This window comes from Dryobates pubescens, chromosome 5 (assembly GCF_014839835.1).
Source record: "Dryobates pubescens isolate bDryPub1 chromosome 5, bDryPub1.pri, whole genome shotgun sequence".
NCBI lineage: Eukaryota > Metazoa > Chordata > Aves > Piciformes > Picidae > Dryobates > Dryobates pubescens.
In genome coordinates, this window is record NC_071616.1 from 11,781,180 (window position 1) to 11,799,616 (window position 18,437).

At 42.8% G+C, this 18,437-nt stretch overlaps 1 protein-coding gene across 1 annotated transcript in view; it reads right to left on the minus strand.

Moving 5' to 3' along the window:
• The window catches only part of ZFYVE26 (zinc finger FYVE-type containing 26), a 51,004-nt gene that overhangs the window by 29,001 nt on the left and 3,566 nt on the right, over positions 1-18,437 (minus strand). The window contains exons 5-18 of the mRNA XM_054161615.1: positions 17,126-17,678; positions 15,811-15,941; positions 14,433-14,597; positions 13,260-13,348; positions 12,819-12,979; positions 8,924-9,106; positions 7,108-7,761; positions 6,452-6,541; positions 5,717-5,785; positions 4,299-4,450; positions 2,363-2,561; positions 1,798-2,061; positions 1,487-1,606; positions 1,044-1,208 (exon numbers count right to left, since the gene is read on the minus strand). Coding sequence (XP_054017590.1) covers positions 1,044-1,208; positions 1,487-1,606; positions 1,798-2,061; positions 2,363-2,561; positions 4,299-4,450; positions 5,717-5,785; positions 6,452-6,541; positions 7,108-7,761; positions 8,924-9,106; positions 12,819-12,979; positions 13,260-13,348; positions 14,433-14,597; positions 15,811-15,941; positions 17,126-17,678 — 2,995 coding nt within the window. The remainder of the gene's footprint in view (positions 1-1,043; positions 1,209-1,486; positions 1,607-1,797; positions 2,062-2,362; positions 2,562-4,298; positions 4,451-5,716; positions 5,786-6,451; positions 6,542-7,107; positions 7,762-8,923; positions 9,107-12,818; positions 12,980-13,259; positions 13,349-14,432; positions 14,598-15,810; positions 15,942-17,125; positions 17,679-18,437) is intronic.

The window sequence follows — 18,437 nt, forward strand, 5'->3', positions numbered from 1 at the left end:
TCAGCTTAAAATACACTTAAAGAATTCCTTGTCAAGTTTAAATGAAAAATAGGACAAATAACCTCAGTTGCATTCACTGACATTTCCCCTTCTTCTCTGAAAACAGGTGCTTAGAATATAAGAATTATAGAAAACTTTCCACTTTGCATTTATGATTAAAAATATTTTAATATATAGAATCATAGAATCAGTCAGGGTTGGAGGGGACCACAAGGATCATCCAGCTCCAACCCCTCAGAGGCTGGCCAGAGCCTCATCCAGCCTGGGCTTAAACACCTCCAGGGATGGGGCCTCAATCACCTCCCTGGACAACCCATTCCAGGGCTTCACCACTCTCATGGTGAAGAACTTCCTCCTCACATCCAGCCTGAATCTCCCCACCTCCAGATTCATTCCATTCCCCCTATCACTACCTGAGATCCTGAGAAGTCCCTCCCCAGCCTTCTTGTAGGCCCCCTTCAGATACTGGAAGGCCACAATGAGGTCATTTTGGAGCCTTCTCTTCTCCAGACTGAACAGCCCCAACTCTTTCAGTCTGTCCTCATAGGAGAGGTGCTTCAGCCCTCTGATCATCCTCGTGGCCCTTCTCTGGACACCTTCCAGCATGTCCATAACCCTCCTGTAATAGGGGCTCCAGAACTGGACACAGTACTCCAGGTGGAGTCTCACCAGAGCTGAGTAGAGGGGGAGAATCACCTCCCTTGACCTGCTGGCCACACTTCTCTTGATGCAGCCCAGGATCGGATTGGCTTTCCTGGCTGCAAAGTGCACCTTGAGAGCTCATGTTGAGCTTCTCATCCACCAGCACCCCCAAGTCTCTCTCCTCAGGGCTGCTTTCCAGCCAGTCACTGCCCAGCCTGGATTTGTGCCTGGGGTTTCCTCGACCCAGATGCAGGAGCCTGCACTTGGGTCTTGTTGAACCTCATGAGGCTGGCATTTATGCATATTGTCAAAGGGCACTACTACTAGATTTATAGTTGTCTGGACAGATCAAACCAAAAATATAGACCCTTTTGTCAGTCTTCATGAGCACAGTAACTCACCCACAGACTGTTCAACATGTGCCAGTGCTTTTAAGATTTGATCCAGATGCTGTGACAAAACAATTTCACTAGTAATACTTTCTTCAGTCATGGCAGGGTAGCAAGCTTGCAGAAGGTCTACAATACTGCATCGAAAATTACTCCCTATTTTCTCATCAGAGACCTCTACAAAGAGAGAGAGAAAAAAAACCTGTAACACAGACAAATATTGTTGCACAGAAAAAAGGCCTCCAGAACCAAAATTCTTTTATAAATCAACTAGTTTGCCAAATTCCAAGTGTTTCAGGTTGTTCAGAATTGAGTTTGGGTTCCTCCTCCCCCCTTTTTAAAAAATGTCAAATACCAAGCTTAAAAATGGAAAACACAAACTTTCACTCCAACAACAGCCACTAATGTGATTTAAGCACATTTCAACAGAAAACCTTATCAGCAAAGCATACTACCTGGCTTGGATTGCCCTTGTGAGGTACAGGAATAGTTGAGTATTTTACTTATTTGCTGGAGAACTGCTGGGAAACCTTTTATACCTTCAGAGTGCAGTAAAACAGCATCAGGTCGGTGGCCTGGAAAAGACATCATGCAAAGGGGGACAAAATAGAATTTAGGACTGGAGAGAGGAGAAACCAATATGAAAGCAAAAAATAAGATTAAATCTAAGAATCAGGTGTTAGCACAAACAACACAGAACAGAAAGAGAGCACAGCATGTTCTGCTCCCAGGCCCATGTTGATAAACACAAACATCAAAAGCTCACCCCGAGTTTCAAGGCTGCTGTACAGTCTCCTTTCTGCTGTTTCCAAAAGCTGTTTGCATGTCTTCCAAAGACGGCACTGAGTACAAGCTAAGTCAAATGCTGCCATTGCTGAAGGACTCAGATCCTCAAGGACTTCCCACAGAGGATCAGTACGCTCCAGCTGGATGTTGCTGATCCAGAAGTTTTCTTGGAGAGTAGGGGCAAGACTTCCAGAAGTTGCAAGCAATTTATCAGTAACATCCGAGATGGAATAAAATACCATACCTGCATGCATCAGCAAAATACACAATCAACTAATTAAACAGCATATTTACCTCAGATCCTGGCATGGATAATGATTCTCTAATCTTTTAAGCCGGTAATTTAATAGATATGAACCAAATGCTGCTGAATGGATAAAATTCATTGTGCACCCCCAGCAGATTTCAGCATTCTTAGTCTCCTTTTAAGACAAAGAATCATTCTTCTGAACAATTGTTGCAATCATTATGACAGCATTCAAATGGCTTTCCCCTGTTTTCATCTCTGCTTATGATGAGAAAATGTCAAAACCCCTAGTCCTTACCAGCAGCTGCTGCATTCCCAATAGCCTGCAGTGTCGAACGGCCGCTGCCAGACTTCCTGATGCCTCCAGTGCTATCTGATGCTTGATTCTCAATGTTGTGCTCCACTCTTGCCATTTCTCGTACTGCCTCTTGGTAGCGCTCCATGAAAACCAATTCCCCATAGCAAGGTGAAGTAGCCAGATTAAACATCAAAGCCACCTTGCAAAAAGAAAAACAGATGCAATTACAAAGCACATCAAAAGAAGCTTTCAACAGCCAAAGAGCGCTGGGAATTTTAAGAGGAGACAAGGGAATAACATAAACCAGGTCTTTTTAACTGAAGAAAATCCCACAGCAAGCTCAAATGGTTGGTTATTGTCAGGAACTTAAACCTAGAAAAACAGGGCCTTAGAGACATTTTCCAGGTGTTTTTATAATGCTTAGCTATTGTTTGCTACAAGGCTAAAGTTGAATTAATTTTTCTAAACCACACCTTTCAGAATGGCTGTTCATGATTACAATACACTACATAGAACCAATAAGGGTTGGAAAAGACCTCAAGGATCATCAAGTCCAACCTGTCACCCAACACCTCATGACTACTAAACCATGGCACCAAGTGCCACGTCCAATCCCCTCTTGAACACCTCCAGGGACGGTGACTCCACCACCTCCCTGGGCAGCACATTCCAATGGCTAACAACGCTGTGAAGAACTTTCTCCTCACCTCAAGCCTAAACTTCCCCTGGCACAGTTTGAGACTGTGTCCTCTTGTTCTGGTGCTGATTGCCTGGGAGAAGAGACCAACCCCCTCCTGACTAAAACTTCCCTTCAGGTAGTTGTAGAGAGCAATGAGGTCTCCCCTGAGCCTCCTCTTCTCCAGGCTAAACAATTCCAGCTCCCTCAGCCTCTCCTCCTAGGGCTTGTGTTTGAGACCTCTCACCAGCCTTGTTGCCCTTCTCTGGACCATTCAAGAGTCTCAATGTCCTTCTTAAATTGAGGGGCCCAGAACTGAACACATAACATGTGAAATCTATCAGGTTAGGCTTCTAAAATAAACGATTTTAAACAAATTCTTACTCAGCAAGGAATACCCTCTAGAAATTTAAACACAGAGTACACAAGCACAGCTGTGCAAGTTCCCCTTATTAAACCAGTAACAGAACACAAACCAAACTTGAAGACTTGATACTGAAACTCAAAGTAACAAAGAAAAACAAAGTAGTTCTTTTAGCTCTGTAAGTAGGGAAAAGCTGAAGTGACATGCTTGACATCAAACAGAACTAAAAAGTTGAGCAGTAACCTACTGCTAGTGTAATGCTTAAATAGTATTAACTGCTCTGACATCAGTATCTCAAACCTAGCTTTTTGCAGAGGATCCAATCACTGATGTACCTCAAGATGTTTTTTCAGAGTATGAGCCCAAAAGCCACATAGAGGAAGGCAGCACAGCCTTTAGTCTCAAAACATACCTCCTTCAGATAAATGTAATCACTACTCTGTCTCACTTTGGGTAAAGAAAACACTTTCATGTTCCTGCTGAACTTACAAGTGGCAATGTCACAGTTTTGATTCACTGACTAAACTAAGCAGTTTAGATTTCACGCCTCCTCGTGAGGTTTCACATGAACTTTGTGTTCCTCATTCAGCTGAAACACAAAGTTTGGCCAGTTCTCTAACAAATATTTTCAGGCTTTGAGAACTCAGGCTTAGATAAAGCATTTTTACTTAACAAGGAAAAAAAAGCAAACAGTCTCCTTGGGATGTTGGCTTGGAGTTATCTCTGCTCCCTTCACTTGCCCCTGCTTCTGAAGCGTCCCTTTCACTTGGAATACAAACCCTTCAGCCTCATGCTTGCTAATGCAGAAGCAGCAGGAATTTCATCAGCTACCACAACCACAACCAGCAGCAGCAAATTAGATTTTTATTTGCACAGAATACATGCAATTCATTTACCTGATGGGCCTCTACAAAGTTTCCTCTCAAAACACAAGAAACTAACAGTGATTCTGGTGGTGAAAGCATCAAAGGAATCAGGGGGTTTTGCTGATGTGGTCTCACCCTGCTTTCCAAATCACTCAAACCAGACACATTACTGGTACTTCCCTCTGTAAGACAACAGAATGAATCAGTATGCTATTGTGGAAAAGAATATTTCACCAGGTAACAGCCAACAGTACTTCACATATTTAACACAAAAAATAGGAGCAGAGTCAGAAGGAAGTTTTAGGGTAAAGAGGTCAATGTTAACACCTTCTTAAAAATTCCTGTAATAGCATCACAGAATCAACCAAGTTGGAAGACACCTCCAAGATCATCAAGTCCAACCAAATATTTCACTATTTGGTCAAAACTCTATTTTCAGTTTGGATCTCATCCACATGTAACACTGTTTAGCAGCCACAAGGTGGATGTAATATTAGGTCAGTAGTTCAATATGGAGAAAAGGAGAAATCCTAAGTATTGGACCTACCAGTTTAGTATGCCTAGGCATGTTTTAGGCTACCTGCTACCTGACTCCCAGTCTACTAGCTTTTTGATGGTTTGTACATCACTACATTGCATACTGCTTCCTGCAAGCCAGAAATATAAAGAAAAAAAATATCTGATTTTCTTATTCCAGAAGAAGAGAGATATATACTATTCTAGAGAAGTGTGGCCATCAGGTCAAGGGAGGTGATTCTCCCCCTCTCTGCTCAGCTCTGGTGAGACTCCACCTGGAGTACTGCGTCCAGTTCTGGAGCCCCTATTACAAGAGGGATATGGACATGCTGGAAGGTGTCCAGAGAATGGCCACAAGGATGGTCAGAGGGCTGGAGCACCTCTCCTATGAGGACAGACTGAAAGAGTTGGGGCTGTTCAGTCTGGAGAAGAGAAGGCTCCAAAGTGATCTTCTTGTGGCCTTCCAGTATCTGAAGGGGGCCTACAAGAAGGCTGGGGAGGGATTTCTCAGGATCTCAGGTAGTGATAGGGGGAATGGAATGAAGCTGGAGGTGGGGAGATTCAGGCTGGATGCGAGGAGGAAGTTCTTCCCCATGAGAGTGGTGAAGCCCTGGAATGGGTTGTCGAGGGAGGTGGTTGAGGCCCCATCCCTGGAAGTGTTTAAGACCAGGCTGGATGAGGCTCTGGCCAGCCTGATCTAGTGTGGGGTGTCCCTGCCTGTGGCAGGGGGGTTGGAACTAGATGATCCTTGTGGTCCCTTCCAACCCTGACTGATACTATCATACTATGATAAAAAGTCAGCCACAAATGGGAGTTCTGAGAAGTGAAAAATCCTCTCTTGCATAGAGCAGTAATTCACAAGAATTAGTCAAGCAAATACTTCATCATGCACATTGGCAAGACACAGAAATTCTACTTTTACAGCTTAATACCTGAGGTACTGGTGCTTAGCTCACTACTTGTACTTTCTAGTGATGGACTGGAAGTTCCCTCTTTCCCACCTAAAATGGGAAACAAATCAAAACCAGCACATTAAATGCACTTTTTCTAGACAAGGTAATTAAAAACTTTCTGCAAATAAGAGATCAGGCAACTGCAACAGATCTTCAAGATTAGCTGTCAAATAAGCCACCACAGATGTCTGTGATAAACACAAAAACTGCTGTGAATAAAACGCTAGGGAAGGCACTGTTAGGGTGGCCATGCTGGGGAAGAGACTATGTTGAGTAGTCTCCAACACCAAATGTGTCTTTTAAAGCTAAACAGTAAAAGGGTGAAGAGTCCAACTTTCTCCTAAGGCTGTGAATTTAAGTGACAAATTCCTGCAAATTCATATCCTAGACACTGTTGTGATAGGAATGAAAATATGCCAATCGTTGGATGTTGAGGAGAAAGGGAAGAACTGGTACTGCAGTTGCAAAGCTCTCCCCTGCTCCAAACCAGACTATGTATGAAGGAAGTTATTTTCTTACTTGAATTATCTTTCAGTTGTGCAGGTAAGCTTCCAGAAGAACAACTTCAGTCCAAGTGGAACTGGACTAAGACATTTCAAACCAGTTACAAAACTAAAAGGAAATTAATCTAGTTCGCTATTAGTCCATTAAATTCAATCATGCAAAATTACACACATTTCAGAGGTGGCTTCTCCAGGTGACTTTTCAACCCACCTGTCTTGTACCTTTGAGATCTACTTCGTTTCTTAAAGCTGGAGGACCTGACTGAAGAGCAGTATCTCCTGGAAGCTGCAAGCTGATGTTCTGTGAAACATTTAAGCCAAAACATTACCAAACAGCTGGACAGACTAAAAGCAGTTATTTGTCTGCCTTAAAGACTCTATCAGCACTTCTACACAGGTAGAGAGCTATGGTGGCAAATGTCAAAGGAAACACAGCTGATCTCAGATAAAAGCAATTCTGCAGTAAAGTTTAAACCAGCACCCTGAGGTAATTTTAATGACAATTCAGCTAATGCTGTTTTGCACTTCCACATCCAATGCTACTTGGAATGTACTATGCCTTGTACACACCTCTGATGAGCACTAAGGATCTTTTCCAACCTAACTCTTTCTATGATTCTAACTATACAGAAAATAGGTATAGCTCAAGCACATAAGCAGCTAAAAAAGAAACCTCCTATGATTGATTAGATCAGAGATCACTCCTATTCAAAAATGGTACAAGAACCAGGTGATCTCCAACTAGGTCACACTCCTAATACCTGTCAAAGTGTAATCCCTCCAAGGAATTTAGTCTTGAGACCACCACCTGCACAGTTGTAACAAAACAGTACCAATAGATCAGAAAATGCCAAAGACAAAGCCTACCTGCACTTCTGTTACTCATCACCACCTTGTATCGCCAGTGAGCTTCAGAAAGGTGTTTGGAAAACTGTAACACACGAGTTCCAAAGGCATCTCTGCTTGCAGAAAGATTCAAGCACTCAACAAGCTCCAGCTCTTCACGAAGCACATTACTGGAGTCCCATGGAAGAGCACTCTGAATTTCTTCCAGATGATTGAGAAGCATTGTGAGGAAGGCATCCATAGACACATCGTCCACTAAAAACCCAGAAACACCACTGGTGAAATGTTTCAGATCCAAGTACCTCAGCCTAGAGGTTTCACAGCTTTTGCCACCTAACACTGAGTCATGAAGACCCTGGGTATCTGTGTGAGCAGTCTGGGCAGCCGGCAGATGCCTCTCTAATTTCTTTTCAGCCTCTATTAGGCGTTGTGGACTTTCTGAGGTGGAAGAGCGCCGACTAGAACTGCCTTCTACACTCACAGTAGTGCTCTTTCTGTCAAGATCATCATCCTCTGCATAGTCCTCAGGTAGGAGAGTCTCAGTATGGAGGTCACTGTAGGAAACAAAAAGCAAGGAGAAGATGTTCTCCAAAACCTCCAGGCGCAGAGGAGCAGGAACACTCCTTAAGAACTGCTGACACTTCACAAGATACTGAGGAAATACTGAAGAGCAATCTGTATAATTGAAAACAAAAATAAAGAACATTTACAACATTTTCCAGTTCCTTCCTCCAACCTTTGCCCTTCAAGAAGATCCTAGAAGAGGGAACTGTCCCAGTGGCTCAGAGCCAAGCATTCCTCCACAAACCAAGTAAAAATATGTCCAATATTTTTAAAAGGTAGTATGCCTCCTCTCTTTCACTGATCATGGAATCAAACAGGTTGGAAGAGACTTCCAAGATCATCCAGTCCAACCTATCACCCAGCCCTGTCCAATCAACCAGACCATGGCACTAAGTGCCTCATCCAGTCCTTTCTTGAAGATTTCCAAGGATGGTGACTCCACCACCTCCCTAGGCAGCCCATTCCAATGGCCAATCACTCTCTCTGTGAAGAACTTCTTCCTAATATCCAGCCTGAACCTCCCCTGGAGCAGCTTGAATCTGCATCCCCTCATTCTGTTGCTGGTTGCCTAGGAGAACAGACTGACCCCCACCTGGCTGCAACCTCCCTTCAGGTAGCTGTAGACAGCAATGAGGTCTCCCCAGAGCCTCCTTTTCTCCAGGCTAAACAACCCCAGCTCCCTCAGCCTTTCCTCACAGGGCTTGTGTTCCAAGCCCCTCACCAATTTTGTTGCCCTTCTCTGGACATGTTCCAGTACCTCAACATCTCTCTTGAATTGAGGGGCCCAGAGCTGGACACAGTACTCAAGATGTGGCCTGACCAGTGCTGAGTACAGGGGCAGAATAATCTCCCTTGTCCTGCTGGCCACACTATTCCTGATATAGGAATAATGCTGACTATCACCTTATGCAATAATGTTCAAACACAGATTACATCCATTTCAGCCATTAAATCAGTTTTATCTCTGGGAAATCATGAGCCCTTACAAAAGCATCCCTGCCACTACCACCCTATACATAATACCACCATTTTGCCCTACATTTTTATTACAAGTTTTAGAGCAAGGCAGGTAGTTTATTCATATCTATTATTACTAAAGAGAACATCATCTCAAAGAAATGCCATGGTAATTGTTTGCAAAGCATTCATAGCCCACTGAATAAAAGCACCATATGTACACAGGGTGCAGTACTATCCCAACACTACGTGGTAACTCGGAGCCCAACAAATGGAGAAGGCCAAGCTACTGAACCTGAGAAAGGAGGCCAATCACCTGCTGGTTCTCCAAAAGCTGTGTCTTCAGGGATATCCCCAAGAAGGCTGTGGACACAATCTTTGCACTTGGAATGCTTATGTGAGTTCACACAGAGAGCATAGATTGCATACTTCATGGCACAAAATGCTCGGAAGAGGGCCAGGTTGCGCTGCTGACTCAGGGTGTTAGGGAGCGCTGCTGCTGTGAAGGGAAACAAGAGCGGTGAGGGGGTAAGAGACAGACAAGAAAGCAAGTCATTTTCTCCTGCAGTTCCCATACAGCAGTATGGTGTATATGCCACCTCCATCTCAGCTTTCCTCTCTCTCACTGTTAACTTCACAACCTTTGGGGAGGGGAAAAAGAAAAAGAAAAGGATAAAGGTAAAAAAAGTCATCAAGAGATGGGCACAGAAAAGTCAGGCCTGAAAATGGAATCTTCTGTGCATTTGTGTTACAGACCCTGGCTGTGGCACAGAACAAAGCCCGCTCGCGTTGTGTCTACAGTGCAGGGACAGATCCAGCCCTCTGAGCAGCATCCCAGAATTTGTGTTCTGACACACAGTAGGTAAGTAGGGAGGTAGTGTGGGCTGGCTGTGACTGTAGTGAGAACAGACTACCAGCACCTCTACCAGTTTGTGCTAATAAATAGGTAACATGGGTGATTCTAGCCACAGCAGCTGGCCACACAGAACGTATACAATCTGCAACTGACTAAAGCACAAGCCCACGGTTTCCTTCACACATTTATGATAAAGGCAACTTAAAGAAGTGCTACACCCACCTCCTCCCCCTTCTGCTTTTTTTGGGGTTTTGAGGAAAGAAAAGAAAATGCCAAAGACATGATCCCTTCTTAGCACAACAGAACATCACAGCTGCAAATTATGTAAAGGGTGTATCATCATTGCCTTCACCCAGAAACACAATATAGTCATCTGCTTTGTTATACCATGTTTAGATGGATTTTCTCATTACTGTACAAAAGCTCAAACAGAAACAAACCAAAACACACACCAAAAAAAAGAAGAAAAAAGCAAACCCACAAAAACCCCCAAACACAAACAACAACAAAACCAAACAAAAAACCCCACATCAAACCCACCAAACAACAAAAAACTCCACAAATCTCAAAACCCCAGAGGTGTCACATTAGTGCTTGAATTCACTATCCTATATTCCTGTACAAGGCATGCAGGGGAAGCATTAGCCACATATTGTTTAAACAAAGCACTGGAATAATGCACTGCTAATGTCCTTATCCAAACCCTGAGACTGAAAAGCATTACCAGAAAGTGTTTCAGCACCATCCTCTACAAGGCACGGCCTGATTTCAAAGCACCCACCTGAACTCTTCTGAAAACTACAAAGGAGCCAAGACAAAAGCCTAAGAGCACAGTTTGAAACCAATTATTCCCTAGAGCTGCAATTCTAGACAGCAGCAACAGTGGAAATCATAATGCAGACAGCAGATAGAACTAAGGAGACATCCAAACATGAATCCTTTGCAGAAGCCACAAGGCCACAGAAATGCTATAATTCACCAGCAGCTCTACACTAATATGTAGCACCTGAAAAGCTCTCAAGGCTACTATCTTAAGAGAACTTCAGGCAGGTAAAGCCAAAGATCTGATAAATACAATTCTCAGAAAAAAAGAGAAATAACTAGCTGTAAATACTGCAAGATACACACTGATAATCAAATGCAAGTTCAATAAACTTTGCCTCTCAGGGTCTTTGTCAGTATCTGAACCTAAAGCAACTCCTTTCCTTGTAGCAGTACTGAAGAGCTATCACTTATAGATAAGCAGTTGTTTAAATTACGCCAGAAATATTAACACCTTCTTCTTGAATTCTCTGACTCATGAGGAATTTTCTGCTCATCACTTCTTCTGTTAGTGTGACTAATCAAAGCTAGCATTACATGCTGATCTGAAGGGTGCCTATCAGTTTGACTACTTCAGTTTCACTACTGCAGCTGACAGATGCATGTCAGAAAGGAGGGGAAGAGGAGGAAATACGGGGAGTGTGCAGAGAAAAATGTCTGCCAACACTACCAAGTAAGAAAAATCAAAACTTCATGACTCTTCTCCCCCTTTTACAACCCAAAATAGATTATTTTAAAGGAGAGTCTGTCAAACTGCTTATGGAATTATCTGAATTTTACAATAATCAGTGGGCTGAAAAGAGAGGAAGGACTTGTTTTTCATTAGGTCTGTAAATAAAGGTGGTTTGAACAAAAAAAAAAAGTGTAAACTAAAGGTAAAGTTACTTCTCTACAGTCATGCAGCACCCAGAAGACATGATGGGACTGCCCCTTCTGCTTTTTAAAGCTTTTGGCTGAAAAGGGTTAAACTGTAAGAATTGGTTATAAAAACCCCACAATAGCAGCAACAACAAAACAATGAACTTTAGAAAGCAGGGCTCTGAAACTGGAGATCTACACAGAGTCTCCTGCACCTTTCAACACTATTCAAGGCAACTGTCATGATAATTTTAATTTTGAACAACAAAATCTATAAAAACAGGACTGATAACCAACATCCTAACAATATGATACTGGGAGGACAGAAAACTGCTTTCCACTAAACAGCCTGGGAAAGTCTGTACAAGATCCATCTCTGAGAGCTCTCCACACGATTTCAGTTGAAACTACACATGCACAAATTCCCATCCATAGAAGAATGCAGCTTCTTAGGCCCTAGTACATGCCTGAAGATGGAGCTTCTGTATCATTAAGTGGCTTTATCAGAAAACAGCAATAAAGTAGCAGCAGCTGAATGTGGACATAGGCCGCAATCAAAGGAGAGTACAAGGACAGTCACTCCCAAGTGAACTGATGTGTTTAGTGATCTTAGGCATTTTAAGTGCCATGCAAAAATGAGAGAAGCAAGGCACAAGGGATGTAAATACAACCTGTAGGTAAGCCTTGTTGGCTTTTAATATTAAAGTAGATTTGATAAGTTTTCATATTAGAAGAAGGAAAGAAAAAAAAATACTTCTTGTAACTTTCAAACCCGGAGATGTTACAGAATCATAGAATCAATAAGGTTGGAAAAGACCTCAGAGATCATCAAGTCCAACCTGTCACCCCAAACCTCATGACTACTACTACCAAGTGCCATGTCCAATCCCCTCTTGAACACCTCCAGGGACAGTGACTCCACCACCTCCCTGGGCAGCCCATTCCAATAGCTAACAATTCTCTCTGTGAAGAATTTTCACCTCACCTTGAGCCTAAACTTCCCCTGGCACAGTTTGAGACTGTGTCCTGTTGTTCTGTCACAGGTTGCCTGGGAGAAGAGACCAACCCCTTCCTGGCTACAACCTCCCTTCAGGTAGTTGTAGACAGCAATAAGGTCTCCCCTGAGCCTCCTCTTCTCCAGGCTAAACAATCCCAGCTCCCTCAGCCTCTCCTCACAGGGCTTGTGCTCGAGGCCTCTCCCCAGCCTCGCTGCCCTTCTCTGGACACGTTCGAGTGTCTCAATATCCTTCTTAAATTCACAGGCCCAGAACTGGACACAGTGTGAGATACTGTCAATTTCATCTGGTTTTTGCACTTTGATTTTAAGTGGAGGGAAGACTGAAATCCAAACCATACAATTACTTTCCAAGCTAAAGGTATTACACAAGTTAAAAAAAAAAAAGGAAGTATCACACATTATAAGCACGTGCAAACACTGCTACTGTTTTGAAAAAGCTCTTTCAGAGATCTGTGTGAGACAATTTATTCCCCCAGAGGATTCTAAAATAATTTCCATATGCTCTCTAGTTGTCTTCTGTAAAATAGCTTATAAACTGTGTCTTCCTTATCTACAGAAGCAGGTCAAAGAAACAGACTCTTCCTAACAGAAATACTGAGCAGCACATACTTGGATGGATTGGGGTTTTCCTGGGTTCTCTCAACCCTAGACATTTACCCTGCATCTGCTGGTCTCTAGCAGGACCTTTCTGAAGAAGCTCAATAACATCGTCTTCATTCAGTGCCAGAAGATTAGTGAGATGATGAAGAGAGTACACTGCAGTGTGGCAATCTACTCTGTGCAAGTGTTGCAAAAGAACCTTCCTCGGGATAGTAACACTGCAAAAGAGAACAAAGAGGTGGCACATTTAAGTCTCAGATGTTTCAAGACATGTCTCTTACTCTTAATCCTGATTCAAGCAATCTACTGCAGTTAAGAAGAAAATCAAATAGCAGAAGCAATGCCCATGAAGCAATTTTGACAGCTTCTGCTATACAGTCACTATGAGATCATTGTCCAAGATGCACAGAAAAGAAGACAGTTTCTATTTGCATACATAAGTTGATAATGAGCAGACTTGGACAGAGAGTTTGGAAAAAGTCCTTCTGATCATTTTACCTGTTCTGCTGTATGCACCATTCAAGAACTTCCACCTGAGCCCACAGCCCGTCACAGAAATCTTTCAGTACTGAATCATTGCACAGATCCTAAATGGAAAGACAAAACATCCCTTATAACAAATCCTCCATTCCAACTGCAGAACCAAGCCTGTGTTCACATGTGGAACACTCATAAGACTTCTTTAGCTCGATAGTTATTTCAAAGTTTTATTACAAAGCCAGCAAGGAAGGGCTATTCTGAGGAAGCATCAAAAATCAGTCAGCCTCTAGCTGACACACCTACAGACCATGAAAAGGTGGCTAAATCCCTTTTCAAGGTTAGCTTTCAAAATGCAGATTAATGCTTCTTACTGAGACATTCACCCCTGAATCTAATCATGTACTGGAAGAGACAACATACTGGGTAGCAGACAATTATTTTGCTTTTCCACCTCCTTTTCTTACTATAGATGCCAGACCTAAGGCTTTTACTTTACAAAGGCTATTGAATAGACCTTCAGTCTATTATCAATAGATAGTAATTCCCTAAAGGCAATACCAATCTAGATCTGCCTCAATGATCCAGCAGTGCAAGGGGCTCTGTCTCCCCATCTCTGCTGTTCAAGCCATTTGCATGCAAGCAGACACCACCTCTAATGTAACTACACCCTCAGAGTTAGAATGCTCTCTTCTTCAAAGATGAAGATTCCCCTCAAACAAGATAGATCTTTAATCCACATCTCTTGTAATTTACTATTTCATTTTAAGAATGGATCAGGGAAATTTCCACGCTACCCTGTGGCTGAACTCAGGGTTAGTTGTGACCAGAATTAGTCACTATCCAGGGATGACTCACTGGACAAAATGCCACCAATCAAATGTCCCCCAGCAAGTCTCAAAGCTAATCAACTATTGCTGTCTATCTTCATGTTAACAGCAAAGGATGAAGAGCTCACACAAAAGAAACTTTCAGAATATCCTGGGCAATCATGCTCTCATCACAGGTCAGTAAGGAGGAAAGACACAAGTCTAATCATGTTACCTACACACAACTGTAAAAGCTTAGCTTTTTTTGATTCATTGTTAAGAAAGACTAAAATTTTCACTGCATACTCACTGATTTTTATTTTTTTTTTAATTGGATTATCTGGATTCAGACTGGGATATTGCCAGGTGTTTTCTGCTAACTTACCTGAGTTTTGTGAAGAGTCCACAGCAATGTTTTTGCTGATTCCAAGCTTTGACAATGAGTCCACCCCAGCAACACTAACAGGCGGCTAAGGGGGTTGAATTCCCTCCTCAATAAGCTGCTCAGGCCAGAGTAGTCTTCTCTTTTCAGTAAATTTAATGCAGTCATCTAGAAAACAAAAGGAAGAGGTATTTATCTTTCCAAAATGCAGAGCCATAATGCCTAGCAGCTTATGTAAGCAAGTAGCCATTTCAATAATTAGCTTCATTTAAGTTCTGCATCTGGAACTTCCCCTAACATACATTTTTTAAGCCATCAGTTTACTCTTCAGTAAAACTGTTGTGAGGAAAAAACACCATCACTTCAGATGCTTACTGCAGAGCCATCTCATACTCCTTCACTACATTCTCTTTATATGCTTTCTACTGATTATGTGTCTGCCATGGGCATTAGCTAAGAAACTCAAATGAATCATAGACTCAATAAGCTTGGAAAAGACCTCAAAGATCATCAAGTCCAACCTGTCACCACAGACCTCATGACTACTAAACCATGGCTTCAAGTGGCAAGTCAAATCCCTTTTTGAACACCTCCAGGGATGGTGACTCCACCACCTCCCTGGGCAGCACATTCCAATAGCTAACGACTCTCTCAGTGAAGAACTTTCTCCTCAGCTCCAGCCTAAACTTCCCCTGGTGCAGCTTGAGACTGTCTCCTCTTGTTCTGGTGCTGGTTGCCTGGGAGAAGAGACCAACCCCCCACCTGGCTACAACCTCCCCTGAGCCTCCTCTTCTCCAGGCTAAACAACCCCAGCTCCCTCAGCCTCTCCTCATGGGGCTTGTGCTCGAGGCCTCTCCCCAGCCTCGTTGTCCTTCTCTGAACACGTTCAAAGTCTCAAGATGCAGAAGTAGTTCAGCCTTTAACAATGACCACCTACCTGTAATTCTACTTCTTCTATCTATGTAAATAAATTTAAATTGCTTAACTCTTACCAGAATATTGTTCACCATGCAAACTAGCCTCACTGTCCCAAGTCTACCAGCAGCAGGAAAGTAAAGTAACAAATTCAGTCATGAGGTAAATCATGCAGCGTAGCCAACAAAATTACATGCAGAACATAGGACTTCTTACATCCTGAAGACCTAATCTTCAGTCTGCATGCAGATGAGATTTTCCAAAAATCTCACTGCATGTCCTGAGCTCCTCATACAGCTGAAAGTAGGAGAGCTATCACCAGTTACCTCCTTGCTGCTGTAAGTCATTACCCTAGGAAACTCTATTTGAATATAAAATACTTCTGGGCAACATCAAGATATGTTCAATACAAGTGGTGACTTTAGCCACCACTGGACTTCCCCCCTTAATGATTTTATGGCTGTACCAGAATCTGTTCCAGAAAGTGCTTGCTGCTGCTCAAGCAGTAGAAGTAGGCTGTCTTCCAAGAAGGAATGTCTTTGGGATCTGAGAACAAACTCATCACTGTCCGTTCAGTATCCAGCTGCTCAGATGAACCTAAAAAACATTACAACCAGATTACCTTTCAGTACAGAGTAACCAGTACCTTTGAAACAAGTGTAAGACTCTCAGATACTGTTACTGCAAACCAAGAAAGCCAAGCAGAGAAATTTGATAGAAAAATACAGGTCAGATCAGAAAACAGGAAACCGTCTGGACAGTTGTTAAGCCAGCAAGACCTGTTCAGCACGGAGGTTCGTAAGTTCAGGTCACATTGTGTGTCTTTCCTTAGCCATATGCATCCTATCTGTAAGCTGCATCAATTCTCACTTGTGCTCTGAGACACTACGCTGTTTTACAGGGCCTTAGCAAAGACTTGTCCAGTACAGGAGCTTCTTGGATCTGTGCAAAGCGAGAACTGAACTACTCCCAGAGGGAGCAACGGTATCTGTGTCTCCATTTCCCTTCAGCAGTCCCTGTAAAGGAGGAGAGAGGATACAAATCCCACTGACTTACACCTCGGTGTACAGAGGTAAACAAAAAAGGGCAGGTGTTCCAGGTCTTCCCTCCTGGCATGCTCATCTGCCACTTTCCTGACAAGAACATGCATGGGCACCACTTGCCATTCAGCTTCAACAAGATCCTCAATTAAATGCACCGATCATAGGGAGCTAGACAAGAAGCTGTGAAGTTACAGCCAGTATAAATGCAGAAGTTGGCTCTGCCAAGTGTGAAGGTAATCAAACTGTATCTTCTTTCCAGCTGGACTACTGGCCCACTCCACATCTACTTCTGTATGTTTTCCAGTATTAAAGAGGATTGAATGTTTTGGGATTACTGAGGTAGGTGAACTGCTGCTTGGCCTAAAGTGGAACAAATGTCCAACACAAATGACCCTGAGCTGGAGCTGAACAATTAAAAATGTTATATACACATGGAGAGTAAACTTTCTAGTTACAAGCAAGATCTTCAGCAGCAGAAATGCTGAGCAGATAAAAATCTCTCACAAATGTGCCTATAAAAGAATGCAGTGCAAAGTGCAGAAATGTAGGGAGAGTCCTGGGGTTCCTATGCCAATTCCTTGCTTTTAGTCATTTTTGTATCATCTTTTGCAAGACTCCATGGCTTGTTAGGGCACCTTAGCAAAAACATGGACTTCTTGACAACTTGCCTGTTTAGCACCTCACTGACTTTGCTCTGTTAAACAAGAAATGAAAACAAAGCAAAAAGGGGAAACAAACCTTTTCGTACTGATGTTGAGACTAGAAATTTTTCTCTCGTTCTTTCTATGAAAACACTGCTATACAGGCTTAACAGGCCACAGCTATGCTTCCTCAGCATACAGTTCAGTAGCTTCTCCTCCCTCAGTGGGCTTCCCTCAGTCCAACATACATCCAAGAGCTCCCTGAATATGTGCCGTACTTCATCTGCCTGGTGCTCCACGTCAAAAGTCACTGTACTAAGAGCAGCATAAATTGTATCAACAAGTTCTCTTTGATCTAGTTCTGTTGAAATTTCAGAACTGCACTGAAGCCTCTGCAGAGATTTCAAGGAGTCATGAAGAAATTCAATGAAGATGTTTTGTGGAGAGCAACATTGCTGGACTGAAGACCTCTGTGTGCCTTGTTCTTCCTGGAAGAATTCCAGCAGGGCTTTTGCCCTCTGGGGAGCCCGCAGCAAAAGCTTCCTGAGAGCTGAAACCATATCCAAACTGAATCTGTGAGAGCAGTCATCTTTTCTCTTCCTGTCTGTGATGTGCTTGTTCTGGGTGCACACAAATGCTTCAAACAGTTCCTGGTAGGGAAATAATGAAAGAGAAGCCTTTCAGAGTACATTCAATTTATGGGACTTTGTTTTCTTGTAATAGGAGAAACTTGAAAGCAAGAAGATAAATACATTTGGAAATATCATGCTACCTAAAAAATCCATCAGTAAAGGTCCACCTCGTCCAACACCCTTCCTAGAAGAGTGGATATGCCTGAATATGTAACCATATTCTGCCTATTTGCAGTATAAACCATGGGACTGCATCTTCATAAGTCAGCAAGGGCATAATGATTAATGTTTGGTTGTTTGTTTGGGTCTTCATAATCCTACTCTTCCACACTTACACCATCTCTCTACCAACTGCAACATCAACACTAATTTTTCAGACTTGGTTCAAACTGGCTAACAGATTCAAAAGCCATCTCACAAACTTCTTTCTTAAGCAACAAGAATTTTTCTCACTAACAGAAGCAAATCTACAGTTTCAGAAGTAGGAAGGGGAAGAACCAACCAACCTCAGTTAGCTCTCCCAATAAGAGAGCAGGTGAGGGACAGCCCAGCTGAAAAGCAATTAAGCAGCACTTGGGGCACTTCTGGAACTATGTAGTGCTGCCCTTGTCTGGAAGAGACAACTTAGGGAATGTGGAGGGGATAGGTGGCTGGTGTGAGCAAAGATTAGAATATTAGTAGAAGACAAGCCTACAGCATCCTTTATTTGCTGAATCAAATCAAAACTACACACTAATGTACTTCTGACAGGAATAGTGAAAAGCATATGAGGCTGCT